Source organism: Falco biarmicus, chromosome 10 (genome assembly GCF_023638135.1).
Source record: "Falco biarmicus isolate bFalBia1 chromosome 10, bFalBia1.pri, whole genome shotgun sequence".
NCBI classification, from domain to species: domain Eukaryota; kingdom Metazoa; phylum Chordata; class Aves; order Falconiformes; family Falconidae; genus Falco; species Falco biarmicus.
The window spans coordinates 23,548,791-23,574,426 of NC_079297.1; the positions used below are offsets into that span (position 1 = coordinate 23,548,791).

Consider the following 25,636-nt stretch of genomic DNA (forward strand, 5'->3'; position numbering starts at 1 on the left):
TTAAAATTTGTCAGGACTTTTTCAGAAATATTTATGCAAGGCTAGAGGAGGGTAGGATTTCTTGCTGTGGGAAGACCACTGCAGAGGACCCAGTACCCTGCTGCTGAAGCTGTGTGGCAGGGAAGGCTGAGTTTGCCATTGCTGAATCGTACAGGAAAGACCAACTCCGTAACATAGTTACAGGCGGTCTTAAGGTAAGAATTGATTTTTTTCCTGAAAGATGCCTAAAGATTTTGTTCTGGTATGAAATGTGAAGACTTCAGAAACCCCTATACGGACAGTAGAGATATTTACTACCTAGGTGTATACCCTTTGATGCCGGACACTGGAGAGTTGCTTATGTGAGCTGACAGAGACGGTCAGATGCTCTGTGTGCTTGTTTAGGTAACAACAGTATAGCTGTGGCACAGGACTTACCCGGGCTGCTCTCTGATGCTGATGCAAAAGTCACAAACACTTAAAAGGCATAGATTTAGCAAAGGAGGGGAAATATTTTTCATACTTTTTCAGAATTGAGTGTCAGAGTCTTGTAAGAGGTAAACACAAGAAAAAATGAACGTACTTGTGCAGTGTTTCTAGATCCATGTAAATTCGTATTACACAAGAACCTGGACGTTAAAGTCTGAACTCATTGCTGTAACAATATAATTCTGGTGTCATCCATTTTTTAATACATTTGAAAGTTACACCAGTGACACTCAAATGTTTGACATTCATTGTCTCAAAGGGAATTCTTTTAGATAGAGATATATATACACACACTTTTTTTCAGTCTTCTGACTGTGGATACTTACTTTAAAAATGTGGTGTATATTTATATTCCATTCTGGTTTTACTCTGCTTTTTTTTTTCTTCTGAAAGACATGCTCAGCAATTACTTTGATTGTGCCAGCTGGATTTAAATGACATAGCTTTAACTTCATTTACTGAATTTCTGTCTTTACTGCAGCTACTAATAATAGCTTGTAGCTCTAGTTGAAGCTGGAAAATGTAAGTGGGGAATAGTTAGTTCCTGGTAGCTACATAGTAACTACATACAGAGTCACATTGATAAAAATTTGTTTTTCTATAGTTGGTGTTTTTTGGTGTTTTTTTTTTAAATAATAGAAACAACTATTGCAGACACATTAAGGTTAACTAATGAGTGAGTTAATCCAGGAGCTGCTCCACTGGTGCCAGGGTATGTTATAAATATTATAAATATTATATTATAAATTAACAGTAATTGGTAAATTTTTAAAATAATACATTTCTTTTTCCTTAAAGGCCATCACATGCACAAAGGTAACAAACCTTATCTTTGAATGATCACAAATTCGGCTGGCCGTCTTCTTTGAAAGAAATGTGAATGTAAACAATTTTGACGAGGTTATTTGCAGTAGAATTTTATCTCCATGAACAGCTGAAAAATCCCCTTCAGTATTCTCTGTTGAAATCGTAGGGGGTGGTTACTACACACCATTTTGTAGTTTTGAGTGTGCTTCAGAGGTCAGTTGACTTAGCAGTTCTTTATTGTTGAACTGAAGATGAAGCACTCTGGAGTTAAGCTCAATGGAATTTATATGATTTGCAGGAGAACTTGTTTCACTTTGGGTCATAACTCCCTTTTTCTAGGGAAGAATAGATTTATTCTTGCCATAACTGAGATAAACGCTCTTCTAATGCATGGTACAGGTATAAAAGAGCTGTGTAAGGTGCAAAGGCTCACAAAACCAGTAAATAATATTCCACTGAATGGTCTGATCTTTTCTCAAATCATCCTTTGGGTTTAGCAGAAGAACAGAAGGACAGTGGCAGTATCTGGACTGACATGTGGTGTGCTTATCCATTTGCTAGCTCCCTCTCTGTTGTTAAAATCGCTATCGCTGGTGTTGCCAGGTTTGACTTCTGTTTTTTTGTGTTCCCTTTCAAACACTGTGAGAATCATGGAATGGTTTGCGTTGGAAGGGACATTAAAGATCATCTTGTTCCAAGCCCCCTGCCATGCACAGTGACATCTTCCACTAGACCAGGTTGCTCCAAGCCCCATCCAGCCTGGCTGTGAATGCTTCCTCACCACCCTCACAGTAAAGAATTTCTTCCTAATATCTCATCTAAATGTATTTTCATTCAGTTTAAAACCATTGCCCCTTGTCTTATCACCACATGGCTTTGTAAAAAGCCCCTCTCCAGCTTTCCTGTTGGCCCCTTCAGGTGCTGGGAGCTGCTGTAAGGTCTCCCTGGAGCCTTCTCTTCTCCAGGCCAAACAACCCCGACTCTCTCAGCCAATCTTCACAGGAGAGGTGCTCCAGCCCTCTGGTCAGCTTTGTGGCCCTTCTCTGGACTCACTCCAACATGTCCATGTCCTTACGTAGGGGGCTCCAGAGCTGATAGCAGCACTCCAGGGAGGGTCTCACTAGAGTGGAGTAGAAGGGGTTAATCACCTCCCTCCACCTGCTGGCCATGTGTCTTTTGATGCAGCCCAGGATTCAGTTGGCTTTCTGGGCTGCAGGTGCACGTTGCTGGGCCGTGCTGAGCTTTTCATCCACCAGCACCCCCAAATCTTTCTCCTCAGGGATGTGCTAAGTCCATTCTCCATCCAGCCTGTGTTTGTGCTTGGGATTGCCCCAACCCACAGGCAGAACCTTGCACTTGTCCTTGTTGAACTTCATGAGGTTCACTCGGGCACACCTCTGTAGCCTGTCAAGGTCCTTCTGAACAGCATCACTTCCCTCCAGCAACACCACCACACAGCTCAGTGTCATTGGCAAACTTACTGAGGGTGGTGTGTTCCATCCCACTGTCCATGTTGCCAACAAAGATGTTGAATGCCAGACCCAGTATGGACCCCTGGGGAATGCCACTCGTCAGTGGTCTGCACTTGGACGTTGAGCCATTGGCTCCAACTCTTTAAGTGTGACTGTCCAGCCAGTTCCTTATCCCCTGAGCAGTCCATCCATCAAATCCATGTGTCTCCGTTTTAGAGACAAGGATGTTTTGCAGGACAGTGTCAGAAGCTTTGCACAAGTCCAGGTAGATGACGTCAGTCACTCTTTCCTGATCCGTCAACACTGTAACGCTGTCATAGAAAGCTACCAAATTTGCCAGGCACGATTTGCCCTTAATGAAGCCGTGTTTGCTGTCACAAATCACCTTCTCCTTTTCCAAGTGCCTTATCATAGTTTCCAGGAGGTTCTGCTCCACGATCTTGCCAGGCACCGACGTGAGACTGACCAGCCTGTAGCTGCCTGTGTCTTCCTTTTTTACCTGTTTAAAAATGGGCGTTACGTTTCCCCTTTTCCAGTCCATGGGCACTTCACTGAACTGCCACAGCTTCTCAAATATGATGGACCATGGCTTAGCCACTTCATCTGCCAGTTCCCTCAGGGCCAGATTTACAAATGGGATTTCATATTACAATACTGACTAATGCCTTTAAAAACCTGGTTTACCAAATGCATAGCTAAGGCATCAAGATTTTCAGGAGAAAGAGTTGTGAACCTGATAGTCTGCTTGTTAACTTAAAAATTCAACTTGCTCATTCTGACACAAGGACTCATATAAGTAGCTTTCTGCAGATTGTAGCATCAGAAATGGTAGAGGATCATACGAGGGTCTGCCCTCCACTGTTAGGCTGAAATATTTTGTTTCAAATAAGATGTAAAAAATGACTGATGAATGGTTAATATAATCAACAGAATTTGGCATTCAGTATTTAGATGTAACCAATATCTAATTTTAGGTTATTTGGCAAATAAACCCAACGCTCATTAGTAAATAAAACAACACTAATTAATGTATTCTTTTTTCAGTTCCTTCTTTTTTTCTTTCCTGATTCAGGTTAATTATGGGGGATTTATGCATAGTAACTCATTTTCCTTAGCATGACTTGAAATCCTTCCTAGATAGGAATTTGGTCATGAATCAGGTAGTTCATAATTTTGCTGTAACGGTTACCTGGCATTCTGAATATAACCTGAATCCAATTAATACAAAGCTCATAGATAAGAAACTCCCCTGCTTATGTGCCATGCTGCAATGCAGTGAACTGAGAAATGAAGACCTGAGCCAAAATTAACAATCTAACGAAGTGTCGTAATAACTGCATGATAGCAAGATTTTCAGTGCTTGGTTACAGAAGCGCTTGTAAGTGAATTTTTATTAAGTGATGTGATAAACCAGCATAGACAGAATAACCTGTGCAACACATACAGTGTTTACATGAAAGGAGGGACTGAAAGGTCATGGAGGGTACGACTCAAGAAAAACAGGTTCTGTTTCTCCTTCAACAGAAACAGGATGTTTCCGTTGTGACTTTTAGCATATTTTTTTCAGAAGCTTGTGGTCCTGAGGCAATGCCTGCATAGGTAAGGGCCATCACATCTATCCTGACTGTGTTGTGAGATGGCTGAAAAGCTGCAGCAGGACAGTTTGTCCTATAGCTGGTGTGTGTGGGAGCTGTCCTGCTTCCATGGTAGAGCTGGTTCATTCCCGGAGAGCTGGCAGCATGGAGGAAGAAGCTGTGTGATCCGTTATGAACATAGTGCTCACTGAAACATAATAAGGATTAGTCTTCAGACTGAATATTGAGGTTCAAAATATTGAAGTGCTTTAGGGATTTAATCTGTCTGTACTGATTGCGTACACCATCTTAACTCCTCCAAACAGCAGTAATACCTGCCTGGCTCCCTTTTTAGAAAATGAGAAATATTCTGTGTAATAGTTACCACTGAAAGCTCACGAGAAATTGTACATTAAGAAAAGCCTGTGCTTGCCTGTTATGGTAGATTTTGATATATAAAGGCACATACACAGGTAGCTGGAAAACCTGCTATGTTATGTATATAATACAGTATTCCAGGTACACAGCAGAATAAAATAAGATGACCTAAATCCATCACAGTGTCATTTATCCAGGTGTCTAGTGATGTCCTTCTCCAGGTTATTTGTTGTTTCTAGGACAAAAATTAGGACAAAAGGAGATTAATTTCTTCACCAATAATCTCATTCTTACTAAAGCTTTGCAATCCCTAAATGTGTAAAGGCTCAAAGGATTGAGTCGAGTCATCATATCAAAGTTTGTGAAACAGAAGCTATTTAGGAATATTTTTTTTTTATTAATTATCTGTAACTATGCCACATTTCAACTGAAAAACATTTGCTAACTTTCATTACAGTTCTCTAATATATATTGATGTATTACATGTTACAGAGAATACAGGACATGTACTTTTCATCCTCTGTCATAAAATTAAAATGCACTGTTGGCCCTTTAGAAAAGTATGATGGCAAGAAAGTTAGCCAAGCAATTAAGATGACCCAAAAATCAAGGTGCAATGTGTGGACCTAGGAATCAATTTCTAAACTAAATGCTTCTGCATTGCTAGGTGAAAGACTCCCAGAAATTAAAGTCTTTCCAGCATTTTATCTTGTAAGTGCATTTAAGGCAAATCTTACTGTCATGCTTCAAGCATAGCAGAAGTATCTGTCAGGAAGCGTAGATAGGGTTTTGTGCTGTATGAAGACTGAATTTACTCATCATACCTTTGTATTACAAGATAGCAAAACAAAGCAACTACTGCTGTTATCTGCTTGGTTAATGATTGAGTCTGTTATAAATCATTTTATACTTGAGTGTGGATCCAAGGTGACAGTACACATCACTTGGTTATATGTTCAGGTATGGTAACAATTATATGGGTGCATCTGCTTTAAGTTTGTACCTAATTAAAGAGAAGTCTTTGACTTGCTGAATTGAATAGTGATATTTCCATGGACTTCATTGAAATGATTTGGCCTCTGTCTCTAGAATAAGAAGCTGTCACCCTTTTCTCTGATTTAGTATCCTCATCTTGATTTAAAATTCAGCCCTTTTTTTATTTATTTTTGCAGTATTCAGGAAAGCTAAACAGTTTAATACAGAAACCTTCCCTTTCTGAGTTGAAGTCATAATAGCATACTAATTTTCCTTTCTGTAACAGGGTACTTGGGGCTTACAATTTGTACACGTAACTTCAGTGATTTTTTTAAAATAAGAATTCTCATGTGACAACAGTTCAAAAAGTTTTCAACTGCCACATAAGTTTTAATGTAATAGAATAACTCAAATACATCAGATGGATACTTATAATGCGAGTCAAAGAGAAAGACTGTTAGTCCGCACCATTGCTTTTGGGGTATGTTACATTAAAAAAGTCCTTGGGCAGTACAACCCCAGCCATGACATTCAGGGATGCTATCTTGGTTTCCCTTGTGGCAATCCCAAATGGCAGTTATAATGCAAAATGACATAACAGAGATTGTGGAGGGAAGGATGGCAGAAAATAGTGCTACTTTATAAATGAACGTTATGCAAAAATGTCATGGAAGTTTGGAGACTGTGGTTATTGAAGGAAGACTTAAGGAGGTTAATCACTGCATATTGTAGCACGCATTGGTGACACTAAGAACAATCAAGCTCAAGTTGATTTAGGTTGTTTAAATTTATCTTTAAGAAAATATCATTTGGACCTGTTGGGTGGGAAGATCACAGAAGAGAGACTTTCTCCTTTAATAAAAGTGGTGAATACCTTGTTACAGAAAAAGCACCTGGTCATAGAAAAATACAAAAACATAGTCAATGCTGTTGGTGGCAATTTCATTTCTGTCACCTTCTCTAAAGGTCTTTTTCTAAACACGACGTATTTCATTCTCTCTCCTTTAGAAATTTTAAAACTATTCAAAAAAACTTTACAAAAAGTTCTACTTAAGAAACAAAATGAGCCTCCCAAAACACACATGTTGCAGTTGTTCTTTCTAACCTGTTCTGGTATAGCACTATCATGCAATCAGTTCAACTTTTTCTTTGAGTATAATTATTTATACTAAAGATTTTGCTTTAATATATGCTGCAGAAGAGGTAAATGGGACTACTAGTCTATTTAGAGTATCTACAAAGCATACATCAGGTTCTTTGTTGACAGTAATGTCTAAAACCTACATGAATGTTTTTTAAAACAGTTTTGTTTTAAATAAAACTTTTAAAAAATGTCTGATTTATGCTGTGTATCTCAGTCTGATGATTTTTCAGACAGGTAAAACAAATGCTTCATCAAGTTCAACGTTTAAATGCTATGTTTAAACCTTCATTTCTCTTTTTACTGCATTGATACCGTTACTTTGTTTGACAGTGTTTTACGTGCACAAAATAAATCGTCAACTCCTAAAAGATACAGTAGCAAGTATTGTTAAATTTTGTATAGGAAACGTGCCTTTTAAATTCTACATCTCTTTATTTTTATGGGGGTTTTTGTTGCTAAACCCTTTCTGACTACATTGCAGACAAGATAGCAGGTATCTCTAAATGAAAGAAAACGTATAATTTTTTACAGAAAATACATGCTACAATTTAAAACGTGATCTTGAAAACATAAAAATGTTTAGCAGATAAAGTGTGTTGAGCCCTAAGGAAAAACTTATGACATAAGTATAAACTGTTTAAATAAAACATTATGTAGTTTTGCAAAGGGTTTTTTCGAGTATTAGGTGGACTCATAATCTCTAATCCTCTAAAATGTCTTGCTTTAAAATAGACTTTTTAATGTAAATAAAGTCTTTCAGTTTAAATGACCTATCTAGATGCAAGAGTTTGGGTTTCATAAGCCTGTCTCTTTGTTTTACTGGATTTGTATTACAGACTCTCGATCTTTGGTAATGCCAAAAGCTCAGCATGCCTGGGCATGAGTCAAATGTGCAAAGTTGTTTTAAGTATCTTGTTTCCTGCTTTTTATACCTGCTACTTAAAAAAGCTTTTTCACAGTCTTTTTAGTACATTCATTTTGGTTGACCAGAGAGTAACCTGTGTTTAGGTTAAAGCGTTGTTTAAAATAAAATTTCTGAGTTTGGTGCTCTGACAACTAAAACAGGCTATTTTGTTTTATTTTGCAACTTTGAGGAATCCCGTTGCAGGTTTACTGAGGTTAATACCAATATCAGAAATTACGGAGGGCTCATTTTGTGTAATCATTATGTAAGTAGCTAAATTGCAGAAACAAACCAGCCCTTGATAAATGTTCCATTTAATATTCCATCTCAGAAATGTTTAGGCTACATGAGATAATTGTGGTTGGTTTTGGGTTTTTTTCTGTTGTATTTACTGTGGAGAATTTAACTGAACAGCTTAATGAAAAAACTTTGTTTTTGCAGATGAGTTTTATGAATATAAAATTCAGGAAATTCAAGATTGTGGTTCCCACAGCAACCATGAGTTGTTTCTTGGCTTCTATTTAGGGTTTAGAATTACTGGACTAAATGCTGTTCCCAGTCCCCCTGACTTTTCCCATGTTGATGTGAAAACTGAGATGAGAACTTGGCTCAGGATTTGTGGGTGACTTTTGTCTGGATATGTTTCTATTTCCAATTTATCCAAGATATAATTGTGTGGGAATAATTATTCCATCTTTGTCATCTTTAAAATATTTTTTGAAGACTAACCATTTTCCAACAGTCATTAAAACTTACATGGTCCAATGTTGTTCAGTCACGACCCCTCATTTTACTCCTCCTGGGTATAGATGGGAAGTATTGGCATGATTTTTTTCTGGAGAACATGCAGGGAATTTAAATGTCTGAAAAAAAATTCTCCCTTCTGATAGCGGATGTGGAATGACTCAGAGACTTGAGTCCTCCTAACTTGCCTGCAGTGATGAGGCGGGAGGAAATTTAAACTGTGGGAGTGGGTCTTGGTAAGCTTTAAGGAAGGTCCTCAGTCACCTGTAGCTTTCTTAGGATACTCAGCTAAGTTCTAAAAACTTTTGTCGGGCAATTAAATCCAATGATAAGGAAAACTCTTTCTTCATGGTGTCAGCAGTCTTCTACCACCATCAGGTACATCTCTTACAATGTGTTCCAAAGTGGTCACTGCAATGCTTTAATATGCAAATTTTCAAATCCTATCTATAAGGATGAGCAGCATGTGTGTAGGGGAATCATGCATTTTGATTGCTTGTTTAAATTTAAAACATGAGATGTTCCTCTGGTCTCCAGGATGCACTTGCCTATTTGATAACACATTTTGAGTCTCAACAACTGTGAGTCAGGCAGAAAAGCATTTGAATATTAGCTTTATATCGCTTTGTGGATTTTTTTAAAACTACTGTAAAAATGTTGTGGGCTTCTTTGATTTGAATGGTAAGAAAAAAACAGTTTCTATAGGCCTTCTACTAAAAATAGAAGTCACTTCCAGTTTAAGACAAACGCAGTAACATTTAAAGTAAAAAAGAACTTTTGCAGGAAAGGATAGAATATAAGTTATTGAAACATGGATACTTAAAAGGAATGTTCAGCTGTGGTTGTAACATAACTGTTAGTTTCTCTCCACTATAACCGGCCGCTGTTTTCTTCTGTTTTTCCTTCAGACACAGGAAAGGACAAAGACACATACACAGATGATTCAGAACATGGAAATTATGATGCTCGTACAGATCAATCATTGCTTATTCAAAACAAGCTTACCAGACAGAAAACAGAACCTCGGACAAAATCATCTTTAAAGGTAATGGACACAAAACTTCATTGAATTGTATCAGTTGTCAGAATGTACTCAAATATTTTTAAAACACAATTTTTAAGGTGTTAGGTGAATTGCAGCTTAAGTAAACAGACATCTCATGGTAAGAATGTTAGGTGGCTCCCATATTATAGTTTGAACTACAGAATCAGTGAATGGAATTCTCTGTACCAAATGTGCCCAAAATCATATAGAATCACAGATTGCAGTGATTCATATCATCTCATCTAAGAGGCAGGAGCCTTCCTCAAAAAATGTATATTGCACAGAATTTAGGACATAGGATTCCCAGCATGAAGTTCATGTCAGCTGGGAGGCCTCTAGAAATTATGACAGTTTAGAAGAACTAAGTTCATGTAGCAAATGGTCAGTCGAGAGTGATCTGAAGGGTAGTATTCTCCTTCTAAGCAAAATCCAAATGATAGCTAGACACATTGAATGAAAGACAAAATTCTCTTACGTGTAGGGAAGAGCAGGAATATCTTCAAGAACCTCAACTAAAGCACTGGAGAAGCCATCTCACCAGATAAAACTGACATGTTATCTTGCTTAGTAATTACCAAATCACAGTATTCATTACAATGCATCTTCTACAGCAGTTCATCCACTATAATGCCAAAGAACTGTAATGGATTATCAGTTCAAAACATGTATTTATTTTTTTTTTGTTCTTGCTCTGAACTGGGAGACCCTTAATTCTCCTTTCCATTAAGTATAATTGCTTGCAAATGTATGACAAACGACTTAACCTCAAGAAATTCTGAATAATTTTCTTCTTCTGGTGCTGGAAGTAGCATATTCTGCAGCACAATTTTGTTACCAGTGATTCTCTGACTTTTGACATATAAAGGCATGAATAAGCCTGTGCCAAAAGTCTAGAAGTTCTTAAATTGCTTTAAGGTTCTGTGCTTTACATACAGTATACTCTTCATTAGGCCATTATACGGTTCTCTCATCCATTATGCCTTTGGCGCTTTGTGATTTTAAATTCAGATTTAGAGCAAGAAAGCTCGTTCTCTCAGTTACAGTGATCGTCATTGCTACAGGATTTTGGGAGACGGGTAGCAGGTTGGTGTGATCTCTGAGACTTCATTTCATGGGATGCTTTTAGAAAAAACCTTCTATAATAAGACCTGTCTAATAACTTTTAGGTAGGTTTACAGATAATTGTATTTACGGATCTGAAACCTGTAACATGAAAATGAAACCTTGGTACTGACAGAGAAGGGTTCTATTTTAATCTAAAGCATTGCGATGAGAACTTTTTGCCTTCACAGATTTTTGGCTGTTTTGGCAAAGCTAGATGAATTAAGGCAGAAATAATAACAGATGTTCTTGTTTGATTTTGTTGATTAGGTAGACAAAGCTTTTTATGTGGCCTAAAAGACAGAAAAAATAATGGAAAATCTGCAGGATTTAGACTAGGTTATAGAGCACTAAATATTTGTAATAAGGCTGCTACCAAAAAATCTAGTCACAGATAATTTCTATCTAGTAACAGGCATTACATTGTGCTAAAGCAAAATATTTTTTTGTATTTTCATGTTAAATATAAAATGACCACTAGCTGTGTTTTCTCCCAGCTCTGCATTCAGGACCGATATAAAGTTTATAGGTAGCCAGTAAGCTATGTTTCTTTCAAAGCTTAAAGAGAAGCCTCGTATTTATGTTAAGTTTAAACAAAAATGTACTTTTTATGTCTCGATCTGCGTATGTCCTGACCTACCAAACAAAGTGCTTCAGGGTTTACAAACAGGCTTCTGAAAGCACATCTGGCTTTTAGCCTTGACAACTGTTTTTATCACAGCAATTACTTTAGAAACATCCTTCTGCTTTTATAATGTTTTTGCAAATGAAGTGTCATGGTTTAACCCCAGCCGGCAGCTCAGCCCCACGCAGCCACTCGCTCCCCCACAGCGGGATGGGGGAGAGAACTGGAAGGGTAAAAGTGAGAAAACCCGTGGGTTGAGGTAAAGACAGTTTAATGGGTAAAGCAAAAGCCGCACACGGAAGCGAAGCAAAGCGAGGAAGCCCTTCTCCCCTTCCCCCCTCCCCAGGGGCAGGCAGGTGCCCAGCCACCCCCAGGACAGCAGGGCTCCGCCACGCGTAGCGGTGACTTGGGAGGACAAACGCCGTCACTCCCAACGTCCCCCCCGTCCTTCTTCTCCCCCAGCTTTCCATGCCAAGCATGACGCCGCATGGGATGGGATGTCCCTTTGGTCCGTGGGGCTCGGCTGTCCCGGCTGTGTCCCCTGCCAGCCCCTGGTGCCCCCCAGCCTGCTGGCTGGCGGCTGAGGAGCAGGAAAGCCCTCGGCGCTGTGACAGCTGCTCAGCAGTAACTAAAACATCCCTGAATCATCAACAGTTTCCAGCACAAATCCAAAACATGGGCCACACAGCAGCCACTATGAAGAAAACTCTATCCCAGCTAAAACCAGCACACGAGGCAACCAAGCCGGATTCTCCTGTTTCCTGTTCACCCACCTCCACAGGAAAAAGGCAGAGGGGATTTAGATTAGTCTTCTGTTAGCAAAGAAGTTCAGTATTTTGCCTTTGGGTTATCATACAAATCTTGGTGATGGTGGAAGATGTCTAATGGAAACTTCTTCCCCAAACGGATATAAAGCTAGCAAAAGGAGGCTTCTCATTCTTTTTGAGACAGTTGAAAGCATAGAAGACTGCTTTACAACTTTACAGCTGGTAAGTACTCTCATATATTTGGAAAAGAAACCGATGTATCATGATAAAAGAGTTCTCTCAGTCTGGCCAGAGAATGAAAATCAGAAACACTGCATCTGGATGCCAACATTCATCTTGATAGTCATCTACTTTTCTTGTTTCCTTGATTATAATTTATAACTCACAATCTTTTTAGTGTAGGCTGGTATCATTTCAGAATTCACAGATTTCATACTGAAAAATTGTGAGTCGTTCAGGCCCATGAAAAAGCTGTCTTCATTATCCATCTCTGCTGTCTTTTCAGCACCAACTGCTGTTGAGATTGTGTAGAAAGTATGGCTTCATGTATGTGATTCTGCCAAGGGACATCAAGCAGAGGAATGATGCCAACAAGTGGCTCCTGAGCAAAGTCTGGAATGAGTAGTATCTGCTATTGCAAGGGAAATGTAGGAAATGAGAAGTCCCCTGCCTGGAAAGTTGGTATTTCAAATGTTCTAGTCTCACTATTCTTAGGAAGGCAGGCTTAAATAGACTTTATCGCTTGAATGGAAGGCAACGTTTGTCTGAAGCAGCAGTGAAGTCAGTAGCCGTGAATTCTTTTCTGTACCGATTGCTATCACGTGTACTGTGGCAAGATAGGAGTATTTGAGAAATTACATTTCCATTTACTTTGATTCACTACATTCCTGTTACTCTCTTTGTTCTGATGATTTTTTTTTTAATTAGAAGAATTTTTTTATCTAGGTAGTGTATTTTGCTATTTGGCAAGGTAAAGAAAGGATTTTTAGAACAGAGTTCAGAGATTATCGCTATGGTTTCAGGAATAATAAAGAAACGCTGCCTGTACAGTAGCCTTGTTTGCTGCCTTTTTCCTGGTATCCACCAAAATCCGCTGTGATACTGCATGTCCAGACTCCCTTTGTTTGGATGGGGTCTGCAATGATTTCTCTTTCAGTCCCTGGAAGAGAGGCATAAACTTCTAAGGAGTTTTAAGTAAGAACTTAAATAAGCAATTGACCAAAACATATGGAGAATTTTATCTAATGAGCTGGACATATTGCTGAAAATTCATTATACTTTGAGTAAAACTCAGTAAGTTTAGATTATTGCATTGATTATTAAAGGATAAGTCTGCCTGTGGAAACCCGAAATACATTGTTTAGGCATATTTTTGGATTCTTTGCAATTTCAAATATATCTATTCCTCTCTCTCCTGCAAAATAAGTATTTTGCTTACAGAATTTCATGGTGGTTTTGAAAAATGGAATGAATTAAATGTAATATCTGCAGAATAAAAATGTTCTTCAATCTTAATATGTTATTTTCCACACTTTTGCAGGAGGTATTTTCTGTTTTCATTTTATCCTGTTTGAAGTCCATGACTTTCAGAGTTGCACATATTCTTGCTGTATGTTCTAATCTTGTAAATTTATCACTAGGTTCACATACATTATTTCACTTATAATCCTGCCTCTGTATTCAGTATTCGTCAGGCATGTGTGCTGAAGGAGAAAGTGTGGCAATAAAAATGTTTTAGTGTATAAATAAGAACAAGATGTTGCCAGCAGACAACAACGTGCTGGAAAGAAGAGCAAAGGGAGCCTGATAGATCAGTAGTCCACAAATGCAGTCTAATAACACAAAAGTAAAAAAAAAATTAAAGAAATGATAACAGATAAAATCAGTATACTGGAGTAGAAAGGCATGGTAAAATGCAACAGAAATTAAGTTTGAAAACCCTCAGAAAATATTTCAGGAAATGCAGGGAAAGTAGTAAGTAATTTTATTGTAAAGATGAAAGTTTTAAAAAATAAGCATGTAAGGAAAAATTTTCAGTGGTCATGTCGGTACGCTTCTTATTAAGGCCTCCCTGTGAGACCTAAAAGAGCAAATAGAAGCATTAAAAATGGGAAGCCTCCTCCTGTCTCCAAATATCTTCCATTTCTGCTTCCTCGCACAGTAACGCTGAATAGACTTCTTTTTAAAATATTGTGTAAGACCACCTAAGCCTACTCCTTTCCTGAAGCAAAATGCATTGTTCATATTATGTACAAATGTATTTTTCATGCTTACTCTGTACGACTGAACAGAATGAAAATGGGAGAAAAAAAAAAGCCGTCTGTGACGAAGCTAAAATAATTACTGACTCTTTAGTTTACTCTTAAAAAGTCAAACTGCAGTTTTATTGGTAAGGTTAGATATTTCTGGAAGTCTTCCTTTCTCTTCAGAAAGCAGCTAGGCTCTGCACAGTACAGCATGGTATGCACAGACATACATTACCATGGGTAATTGCAGCAGCCTGTCGTGTTAACCAGGCTGTGTTGTCTCTGATGCCGAAGATAGTTTGGATGTCTTTGCATATGCAAATATGTCCCAAAATTTCTTTCCTACGTTATTATGCTCATAATTATTTGCAAAAGAAAAAAAGCACAAAACACTACACACTTAAAATCAATCAATCTATATTTTTGGAATTAAGTAATTGAAAGGATGTACATAATAGATCTATTTCTGGTTTATCCATTCCAAAACCCTTCAAACACCTAAAGATTATTGCTGATTTAGTCGTGTGCTTAGAAAATTTCTCATAAACTACACCACAGAGTATTCTTAGAGTATGACTTTAAAATGTAAAAAATTATTCCAGTACTATTTTAAAATCTTTTGAAATATTTTCACAGCTAATTCTGTGTAACTTAAGAGGCCTGTAACCTCCTTGGGGTCCCAGGTTTGATTTTATAAATCACCAAAGCAAGCATGAATTAGGAATCTTACATTTGTTCATGGAAATCAGCCCGTTGTAGTTAGCATCAGAAATGCATTTATTTCCAGAAAATACTAAAAGGTAAGTGTTGAGTCATAAACTCTGGCTGGAGACACTAACCACCGAAATGGTAGCATCCTTCAGTGTGACTATTGCTGAAGATGGTAATGAAAAGTTCATGGTAATGTTGGTAGAGAGAATTAGTAATCGACATAAATGGCGTGGTTTTCATGAATCAGCCAGTAATCATTCCACTTAATAGCATCTTACGAAGTTCTAAGAACAATACATTATATTGGAGGAAAGTTTTCTTTTATGAGAAATAACCATTCCGCTCAAGAGTTAGAACAGGAAAGCTATTCATGTGGATTTTGCAGCTTTAGGTAGTTACAGTGCTGAAGAATTTCACGCATCAGACTTGACCTCTGTCAGAATTCCTGCACTAGTTCCTGACATTGTTTCCATGGCTACTTCCGTCTTATACGTGATTTACTAGCCCTGAACTCATCCATTGCTATCTATAAAACATCTCTTAAAAACCAAGACATGAGGAGACAGACGACTTTTCCTTGCCCCACCTGTGTGTTTTCCACCTTGAGCTTCATTCTCCCCCTCTTACCCCTCCATTCCAAGCTGTTTTTCCTTGCAAATGGACAAAGTGATTTGAGAGAGAGGAAGAGAGTGAGAACGTTCCACGTGGTCCTGTCTGGGCTGTAAGGCTCCATGCCAATGAGCTTTATGGTGGTGTTTACAAAAGTTTTATGTGTCAGCTGTAGGTCAGTGAACATGTTGTTGTTTCCATGAGGAAGCAAACATGTTTCAGTCTGTTTACTTGTCTGTCTTTCTTCCTCCAATGTTTTCTGGTTCTACAATCTTTCCCTACATCTCTGATTCTGAAAAATGCTATTGGTGAGGTGGTGCTGTTATGGAGTGGTGATGCTGGGGCTTGGTGCTTGAATTCAGTGCTTCCATTTCCAGTAGTAGCATCACTTTTCCTACTGGTGGGTCCTTCCCTTCCCTTCCCTTCCCTTCCCTTCCCTTCCCTTCCCTTCCCTTCCCTTCCCTTCCCTTCCCTTCCCTTCCCTTCCCTTCCCTTCCCTTCCCTTCCCTTCCCTTCCCTTCCCTTCCCTTCCCTTCCCTTCCCTTCCCTTCCCTTTTCCCTTCCCTTCCCTTTTCCCTTCCCTTCCCTTTTCCCTTCCCTTCCCTTTTCCCTTCCCTTCCCTTTTCCCTTCCCTTCCCTTTTCCCTTCCCTTCCCTTTTCCCTTCCCTTCCCTTTTCCCTTCCCTTCCCTTTTCCCTTCCCTTCCCTTTTCCCTTCCCTTCCCTTTTCCCTTCCCTTCCCTTTTCCCTTCCCTTCCCTTTTCCCTTCCCTTCCCTTTTCCCTTCCCTTCCCTTTTCCCTTCCCTTCCCTTTTCCCTTCCCTTCCCTTTTCCCTTCCCTTCCCTTTTCCCTTCCCTTCCCTTTTCCCTTCCCTTCCCTTTTCCCTTCCCTTCCCTTTTCCCTTCCCTTCCCTTTTCCCTTCCCTTCCCTTTTCCCTTCCCTTCCCTTTTCCCTTCCCTTCCCTTTTCCCTTCCCTTCCCTTTTCCCTTCCCTTCCCTTTTCCCTTCCCTTCCCTTTTCCCTTCCCTTCCCTTTTCCCTTCCCTTCCCTTTTCCCTTCCCTTCCCTTTTCCCTTCCCTTCCCTTTTCCCTTCCCTTCCCTTTTCCCTTCCCTTCCCTTTTCCCTTCCCTTCCCTTTTCCCTTCCCTTCCCTTTTCCCTTCCCTTCCCTTTTCCCTTCCCTTCCCTTTTCCCTTCCCTTCCCTTCTTACAGTTTCTCTGGGGGAAAAAAAAATACAAAAAACAAGACATTTGAGTGAGTCTGTAGGATGTTGATTCATTATTGGTAAGAGTTTACCAAAATGATTTTTCTCTAGCATGTTTAGCTGTCAGAGTTCACAAGCGGTCGTAGGGAGGAAATGAGTTTTGTTCTAAACATCATCACCATAAAATAAAAATATTTTGGGACGAAAAATTTAGCAAACCTGGGCTGCAGAATGTAAAAGAAGAGTACCGAAGCTCAGCTGTGCACGTCCATCTATCTTTTGGATCCCAGACACTAGTCTGTTGGTACATTTACTTTTCTTTACATAATTCTACAAATCTAAATCCAAATTTTACCACCCACACAGAGGAAAGTTGAACTTCATCCTGTCTACTGCAGAAGCAAAATAAACATATCATGCTGTGGGGGCTTAATTCTTGTGTACTGTTTCAATCAGTGTTTATGTAAGTGAATGCTCTTGTTGTTAACCGTGGCAGAGAATTGACGTTCTCTGTATGTTCATACAAATGTGAAAACTCCTTATATTCTTTTTATTAAGTAAATGACAGTCCTTGAAGTCAGAAATTGAAACACGGACTGTTCACTGCCTGAGCTGCACCCCAGCGTAAAAGTTGTTTCCCCCTGTGTGCGTACATTGGGTCAGAGTAACCTGCTCTCGGCTGGGTCTGCTCTGTGCACGCTGCCAGACTAGCACTTGTGCTGTGCTGGTGATGTAATGATGTTTTATTTATGACTATTGAGTGTGGAGGGAGTAGCTGAAACTATTTTTTAGATATATTCTAAAGCAATTTGCAAAGTGCATCAGCAGCAAACTCTAACAGATATTGAAATAAAGAATTGTCAGCCTCTGTATTTACATGTACAAAATAGATTAAAACCATGCTCATTTCCATTGCCATTGCTGGCAAATTTCAGGAAACTGTAAAGCCATAAAATATATGTCTTGTTCCCTGCTTTTCGTTTAGCATTTATATGTCAGATAATGGTAATGAAAGTCTTTTATGTGAAACAAACAGGTTAGACAATTTCTTTCGTGTGAGACTTGATTTACTGGATGTTGCTATTAAGTTAAAATAAATACATTTATTAAAATAAAAACATGTAGAATCTAATAGTGCAGCTTTTTGTAGGCCAAATTCACACTGAAGTGCTTTGAATTTTTGCCCGAATAAAACTTTCCTTGTCACTATTGCAACGCGATTGTTACAAGAGGTTAGCTTTTTGCCCTGGCTTGAATGCTGTGAAGTGTCGTTGAATATTAAGTCTGACTTCAGTCTACAAAACAGTCGATATTTTATATTACTCATATAATACAAATAATATACTATTGCAGTAGATTAGATATGTACATGTTAAAATATTTATCATTAGTGTTTGCTCTGCATTAATAATTGTTATTAATAGGTCATTTCTGACTGTAGATAATTGTGAAGTTTTGTAAGAAAGTCCCTTATAAGAGGGGGACTGTACATGTTTGGCCAAAGAAGAATAGTGATTGTTTTAATAAATAGTAATTTCTCATTAATATAACATCTTTTAAGGGTACAGTTAAATTTAAGGCAATATTTGAATCAAGTAGTTTCATTAATTGTATTAAAGTAATTATAAGGTCCTACAGAGCTTAAGAAACCACATACATTTGTTTGTGGAATTATAGCCATGGAACATCAAATAAAGCTAGTTTGACCCAAACTCAAAACAAGAGTGTGTGGCCCTCCCACAACTGAGCTGCGGAAATCCTTAACAAAGGTGTTGGGGATTCTGAAAGATTATATGGATTTGGCAGCAGCTGGACAAAGTTCTGGAAGAAGAATTCCGTGGGTAGTTCCCAAATACATAGAAACCTGTGAGGTGAAATTGGATGGTTGAGGGAAATACCACATTTTTTAGTACATGTTCTCTCCTTTTTTGTCAGCCTTTAAGCAGTTGCTGTTACGTTAGCCATGTTGAGCCTTGTCAACAGTTGAGTCAAGGGGAAATTAATGGTTGCAACAGATGCGTTGGGTCTAGCTGACCTCTGAATTTACCTTGGTAGTGCGTGTTATTTCACGAGCTTAAACTTTTCACTGGTATAAGGTGGAAAAAAATGCAAGTATACTGGTATGTTAAACTGCGTGCCTTGTCATTTTCTCTTACATGGATCTAATATTTGCTTTCTGTTTCGGGAATGCTTCCAACTCACTCTTGTGGAATATTTGTTTCCATGTGTGGGGTGAAAAATTGGTAAAGTATTAGTCTACAGAGCAGAACAGTAGACTTAAATCAACAAAGTTGAAATAGTTATAATTTCTGCAAATCGTACTATTTAAATTAATTGGAGAAAGAGCCTGTAAAACAGCTGTTCCCTCTTGGTAAAGAGGGCATTGCTTATTAACTAGAATCTGAAAAATAGTTTCTTGAACAATCCCTCCATGTTGATTAAATCCAAAGGAATTCTTCTAGCACCATATTTTAGTAGAAGTGTAAACTCTTTATTTTCTAACTTTGCTAAATATTTGTTATACTTCTATTTCACCTCTTTTCTTTTCTTTTTTTTTTTTTTTCTTCAGGAAAACCTTCTTTTCCTAGGTTAAATTGCTCAACTTGTTTTGTGTAAACTTTGGTTGAATAATAATGTCAGTATTTTGGATTTTACGCTGTTTCAGACTTTGAAGCAGTGTGTCATGTTATTTGCTGTAATAATCACAAGCTATGACTCAACTCAAAAATGTTGACAAATAATAAAGCCAAGGAACTGCAACAGATCTGTAGTGGCAAAACCTCAGGTAATATTTTACTCTGATGTAAACCAGTGTATTATGATTCTGCATTCTGAACACTTTTACTGTCAAGTGAGGAAGCACTTCACAACCTCCAGTACACAAATAGATGAAATTTAAAGTTCTTGTATTTAAAGACTTGGGGAGAATGAGGTGAAGTTAAAATGCTGAGTTTGCAAGCCGAATTATAAAACAATATTCTAAAGAATTTTTTCAAATCAAACTTAAATTTAACTTCTCATATGTGTGTAAATCTAGGAAAGCTTATCAAGTGGGTAGTGTTTCAGAAAATCTGGAAAACTAAAAGGGTGATGAGAATTATGAATGAAGAGAGTTATGATGAAGAGAATTAGAGAGAAAAACATTGATCAGTCCATTTTTCACCCATTTTTCAGGTGAAATAGGAAGTTTTAAAAAGAATAGAGTAAGGGCTTTGCACAATATGTATATATATTATTTTTTGATGCTTTTCTCCTCCACTGCATTGAGAAAAAGGTGAAAGAATGACTCAGAGATTGATTGGTTCAAAAAACCAGGGAAATAATAAATGTGCTTTGCCTGAATGCCCATTGTACTAACAGACTGATTTGCTGTGCTAGGTGTAGGTAGTGACCAATATACCTTGACTCATATGTTTAACTGAAATTACTGCTCCCTGTTCCCCATACACATTACGGAGCTCCTTGCAATCCACTGAAAAAACCCACCTAAATCACCAGATAAATTCCTTTTAGTGGCACACGTATTCCAGCTAATATAGGTGAACAACATTGCCTGAGAATTGCACTGAAGTGAAAGTAGCGGTGCTAGTAGCGTTGAAGTGAATCAGTCCTGAAATTGATAGCGTGTAGGTCAGGTTCACGGCACGGTTGTGCTAAGTGGCTTCAGGATTGCACAGCTCAGCCTGTGGTGGTAGTGCTCAGAAAGTGGTCTGAGATGAACAGATGGAACATTTCTCTCCATTATCAGCACAGCTCATTATTTATTGAACGTGGCCCCTAAAGAATTCTGTGTGGTGCGGATGAATCTGAGGGAGTATTTGCATATTGTTGTTGTTCTGAGAAGGAAAACATGTTTTTTCAAGACTTGAGAAAACCAGATGTTTTAGAAATGAGGAAAGAAAGACTGGAAATAAGAAGTCAAAGAAAGGTAGAAGTGTATTACAAAAAGGTAGATTTAATTTGTGGAATGTCTGTACAGAAGTTGCATGAACAGAAATTGTAGAAGATTGAGATCTCCCCTTTGTGGGAATTTTGGCCAGGTGTTTTGCATCTGATTTTGCCCACTTCATGGACCACAAAAGCAGCTCCAGTCTGCTTTTTTGAAATAGCTCTGCTGGAATTCTTCTTTGTTGAAGAGTGGATTCATTGCTTCTGCCTTGAACCTGAAAAAGGTTTGGATCTTCAAAAACGTGTATATTCAAACTTACATTTTCACATCTTTAGTCTACCACCTCACCTTCCCTGGGAGGTGTTTAAAAGACATGTAGATGTGGTGCTTAGGTATAGAGACATGGTTTAGTGGTTGACTTGGCAGCGTTACGTTAACAGTTGGACTTGATGATCTCAAAGGTCTTTTCAAACCTAAAAGATTCCATGACTCTGAATTGAGGTTTAATGTACTTAAATTACATTTTCATATGCCTGATGATGCACTCCTTTGTAACACTGGGTGGTCTGAGAATGACTGTTCCTTGATTTTTTTCTTTGGGAGTTAAAAAAAGCATAGAGAGAGGAAGAATCTTGTCAGAAAACCTTAGGTTTTGCAGACTGAGGAGTTCTCAGAGGCACTAAATGTGTCAAAAATTGGCAGTGAGGTATGTGGGAGTAAGGAAAACCTTTCACGCAGAAGCAAGTCAGCTGCTACCCAGTATTCATGCTGCTGATATCATGCACTAGCACTTGATTCTGTTTACCAATAGAGAGTGTAACTATTGGATATAACTCTGAGTATTATAAATTTCATAGCAAATAATCCAAATAGGATGAATTTCTAAGGCCAGAAGATGCAACATTCATAGGCTTCTGGCCCCATATACATGGGTGTAATGTATTTTCCTTCAAATGAACATATTTGTTCTGGACAGTTGGTGTTAAAGTGAGTGCTACATTCTCCAGAAGATGATGATCGTTTCTCAGTTTACCTTTTCAGATTTCCAAGTCTTTATAGACTGACACCAGTTGATACAGTCACTGTCTGTTCTGAATCATGCAAAATGCAGAATGCAAAAATAGCTTGCAGCAGCAGCAGCATGTAAAGCAGTTTTCTGTATCAAGGTCAGAGAATCCCTTGTGTTTGCAATCACGGTGGGAAAGAACTAGGCAAGATTTAAACATTGCTAACATGGCATTGCGAAGGCGCTTCAGCTAGAATATCCAGGAAAACATTCTAATAGGGTTACTTTTTTAATTTTTTCGATTTATTTCTCTCTTGGAGAAAATACAGGTATGTATGTTCTATAAAATTTACACAGGTACAAAGCTGGGAAACGTAGTTTAATTTCTTGCCTTTAATTTTTTTTTAAATTCTTGTTAGAAAGTAAGGATTTACAGTAGTTCCTATCGATGTATATCACACAATAATTTTAAGATTTTTGCACAGCTGAAAGAAATAGCTGGAATATGGGTTTTGTAGGGCTATTTTGTTTTGTTATGATCAATGTGAAACCCCCAGCAGCTGATGCATATGAACTTCCTGTTCTTGTGACTTCTTTACATCTTCATCCTGCAGAGAGGTGGATATTTCCATGCCATTTGTGATGGGGCTCTTCATCTTTATGGATGCCATATTTAGTGTATTTATTTATTTTTTTAATATTCTCCAGGCTGATGCCATGGCATCATCAGGACTCTTCTTCAAAGATGGCAAAAAGCGCATCGATTACATCTTGGTCTACAAAAAATCAAGTCCACAAGTAGAAAAAAGAAGCACGTTTGAGAAAAATTTGAGAGCAGAAGGGTTGATGTTAGAACGAGAGGTGAGTCTTGTAGCTTATGTGGCATAAAACCACCTCTGTAATGCTGTCATATTTTACTGAATTTATAAAAAGAATCTTGACAATCTTCCAAGCCTTTCCAGTTAGGCTGTTCCCCCCACACCCCCACACCCCATTTTTTTATATTCTTAAAATAATAGTAGCAATTGTTTGATAGTGTGTGTTTAATGTGTTTTGGGGATGCGTGCTTATACACACACACACAGGTACCCTTCACACAGGTGTAGTGCAGTACAGAGGGAAAACTTCCATCTCCTTATGCTTACGGAACAGAAGAAGCCCCAGTAACTGATGTTGCTTTAATATATATCCTCTACGTCTTTCAGCAGAACGTGTGACACCGAATATCCCTTTGTTTTTCAAGGGGTTAAAAGTGTCAGTGTCAAATTAATCCATCCCTAGTAATGACAGTATTAATGTAAAAATGAACGAAAACAGAGCCAGGAAAACTGCCTTGGATTTTTGCTGTTCCATGAATTACGTCTAAAAGAGGCATACATTTAGTCTACCCTGAAGTAAGCCCTATACTTCACGTGTCTTTCATCCTGGTTTGTACTTTTCTACTCAACAGACTTACCTTACGTGCTCATTGTGAAAGCAGCGAGCTTTTAACTGTTTTGAAGTCCTTTCAAGTTCTAGCTGACAATGTAGCATGTGGAATATTCATAAATAACTAACCTGACAGTGGATTAGTTTTAAGGCTTTTAAAATTTGTTACACCCTAGTGGTAAAAATACCCGGTTTTGTTCTGTTTTCAATAAATATCCCAGTCTCAGCTGTTGTCAGTTCAAAAGTATTGACACCTCAGAAAAAAAGTTTTTAGAAGATCGTAATTCTAGGTATCAAGTGTTTTAAATTGTCTTCCAGTAGTATTTTTTATCCACATCTTTTAAGAAAAATAAAATCCTAGAAGTAGTATTCATGAACTGTATTAGGATTTTATCAAACTGGTAGGCAGAATCATAAACATTTTAAATTTTATTAACCCTTTAACTAAATTTCCTTTTGCCTTCACTTACCAAACCTTGCATTATTCAAGTTTCTGAGATGCTTTAGTCAGTCTCAACTCTATCAAAATATTTATCTGCAAAAACTCCAGCAAATAAATCTGGGAGAAGGGTGTGGAACTGAAGTGTTGAGAAGTAAAGATAAATATAGGAACCTGTAATGCTGAAGCTCTTGTTTTATGTACAAATAAATTAGTGATAATAACATTTGTGGAGACTATTACTTGTAATTTTACAAAAAAAAATCTCAGTTCATACAGAGATCATATTTATAAGTTCATAGCAGGTACCACAATTACTTAACCATTCCCTGGTGTTGCTGTTTGGCAGAGGGGGACCCACAGCCTTCTCTCAGCTCTTCCTATGTCTCCAGCCGCTGAGCACTCTCCTCCTTAAACAGGAGACAGAGAAAATGGTCTTCAGATTCCTCATCTGAGATGATTTTGAGGGGATTTAAAAGTAATTCATTTATCTGTCTAAAAAAGTAGCACATAAAGCCATTCTCTACTTCTGCTGTGTTTATGAGCAAAGATCTGTCCTACAGATTCCTTTTGACTAGTTTACTCCTATTACAGGGTTTGGCAGAAAAAAGCAGTTACTTGTATGGCCACTTCAGGTCTAAAAGCAGGATCTGACCCTGAGGAATGCTTTCAGAAAGGTGAATGCCTTGGAGGTTTCAATTATTAATGTGTATTTGTTTGTTACTGCTCTTTACAGCCGGCTGTTACAAACAGCGATATCATGTTTGTTAAAATTCACTGTCCATGGGAGACGTTGTGCAAATACGCAGAAAGAATGAACATCAGGATGCCTTTCAGGTATTGTGGAAACTATTTTAAGAAACTTATAATTTAGTGCTTAATATAAAAAGCTCATTACTGTGCTTAAGGCTAAAATGTGATCTCTGCTGCATTGTGGTCAGGGATGCTTATGTTTAATTTTGTGAGGTGATAGGGAGAGAGGAGAGGAGAAACTAATAATAGGCGCTGTTCTTCTCATGTTTACCTGTGGTGCTGGTTTCCGAATTTACCTTCCATGTCAAGTCAAGCATATGTCTCTAGAAAATGCTGTCCGCAGTTCACTCATTGTTTTGGATGTCCTTGGCAGAGTTTCAGTTTTTCTCCATCTGAGCTCACATATTCTCCCTGATTTCAGGGTATTTCCTGAAGTCTTACCCAAAGGCAAGTGAAATGACAGAAATAACTGGTGTTTTCTGTGTCTCCAATATAATACATATTGGCACACTTCTGAGTAAAATGAGATGCCTTTATTTCTTGGTCCTTTAGCTTTCCTTTGGCAGATAATGAAGTGAACTGAGTTCCTTGTCTATGTGTTCAACAAATTCTATCATATGTTTTGACAATAAATATATGTTATTTATGTGAAGGGTAAGTTAATAGCTCCTGCAACGCTACAGAAGTTTTTAAAGGAGAAAATGTCCCTTTTCAAATTCATTAATAATGTTCTTCCTGAGAGAGACTGTAGAGTGCTGTAAACCTCATCAGGAGTTAAAGTGGTAACTAGATGCCAAAGCTGTGTGACTCAAGGAAAATACCCTTACAGCAGTCCTTTCTCACTTGAATTGCCAAATGCTCTCTCTTTCACCTCCCTGATGATTTCAGCTATTGCAATGTGGCTCTCTTGCATTGGTCCTAAGCCAGAAACAGTCATCGTGAAGGATCTTTTGCTCAAAACTTGCTTTAAATACCCAGTTCTATACTGAGTTTCCACATCATCCCATTAAGCCTTCAAAGTCCTTTCCATGAAAAATGTTTTCTGTAACAGTCATCTTCCGTATGTTTGAGTGTATTATTATACTGCCATTTGAGCTTCTTTAGTTTGAATAATACTCGTCAACATTTTAAATATGGGAGTGTGTCCATGCATATAGACAACCAAATTCCAGGTCAAAAATAGATCTTTCTTGGGTTTGATAATGCAGTCACAAAATTAAGGTAGGATTTAGCAGTAGTTTAAATTTTTCATCATTTTAGTAACTTCACAGATCAGTGGTGCTCTTCAGAAAACAAATGGGCTGACTTCTACAATGTTATTTATTTAGAAGGCATTCAAAGTCATGTTTGT

General features: G+C 38.1%; 1 protein-coding gene across 3 annotated transcripts in view; it reads left to right on the plus strand.

Moving 5' to 3' along the window:
• The window catches only part of ANO3 (anoctamin 3), a 207,844-nt gene that overhangs the window by 120,659 nt on the left and 61,549 nt on the right, over positions 1-25,636 (plus strand). For all 3 annotated transcript variants that reach the window (XM_056354931.1, XM_056354932.1, XM_056354933.1), the window contains exons 4-6: positions 9,375-9,511; positions 22,374-22,526; positions 24,269-24,369. In XM_056354931.1, the coding sequence (XP_056210906.1) occupies positions 9,375-9,511; positions 22,374-22,526; positions 24,269-24,369 (391 nt within the window). The remainder of the gene's footprint in view (positions 1-9,374; positions 9,512-22,373; positions 22,527-24,268; positions 24,370-25,636) is intronic.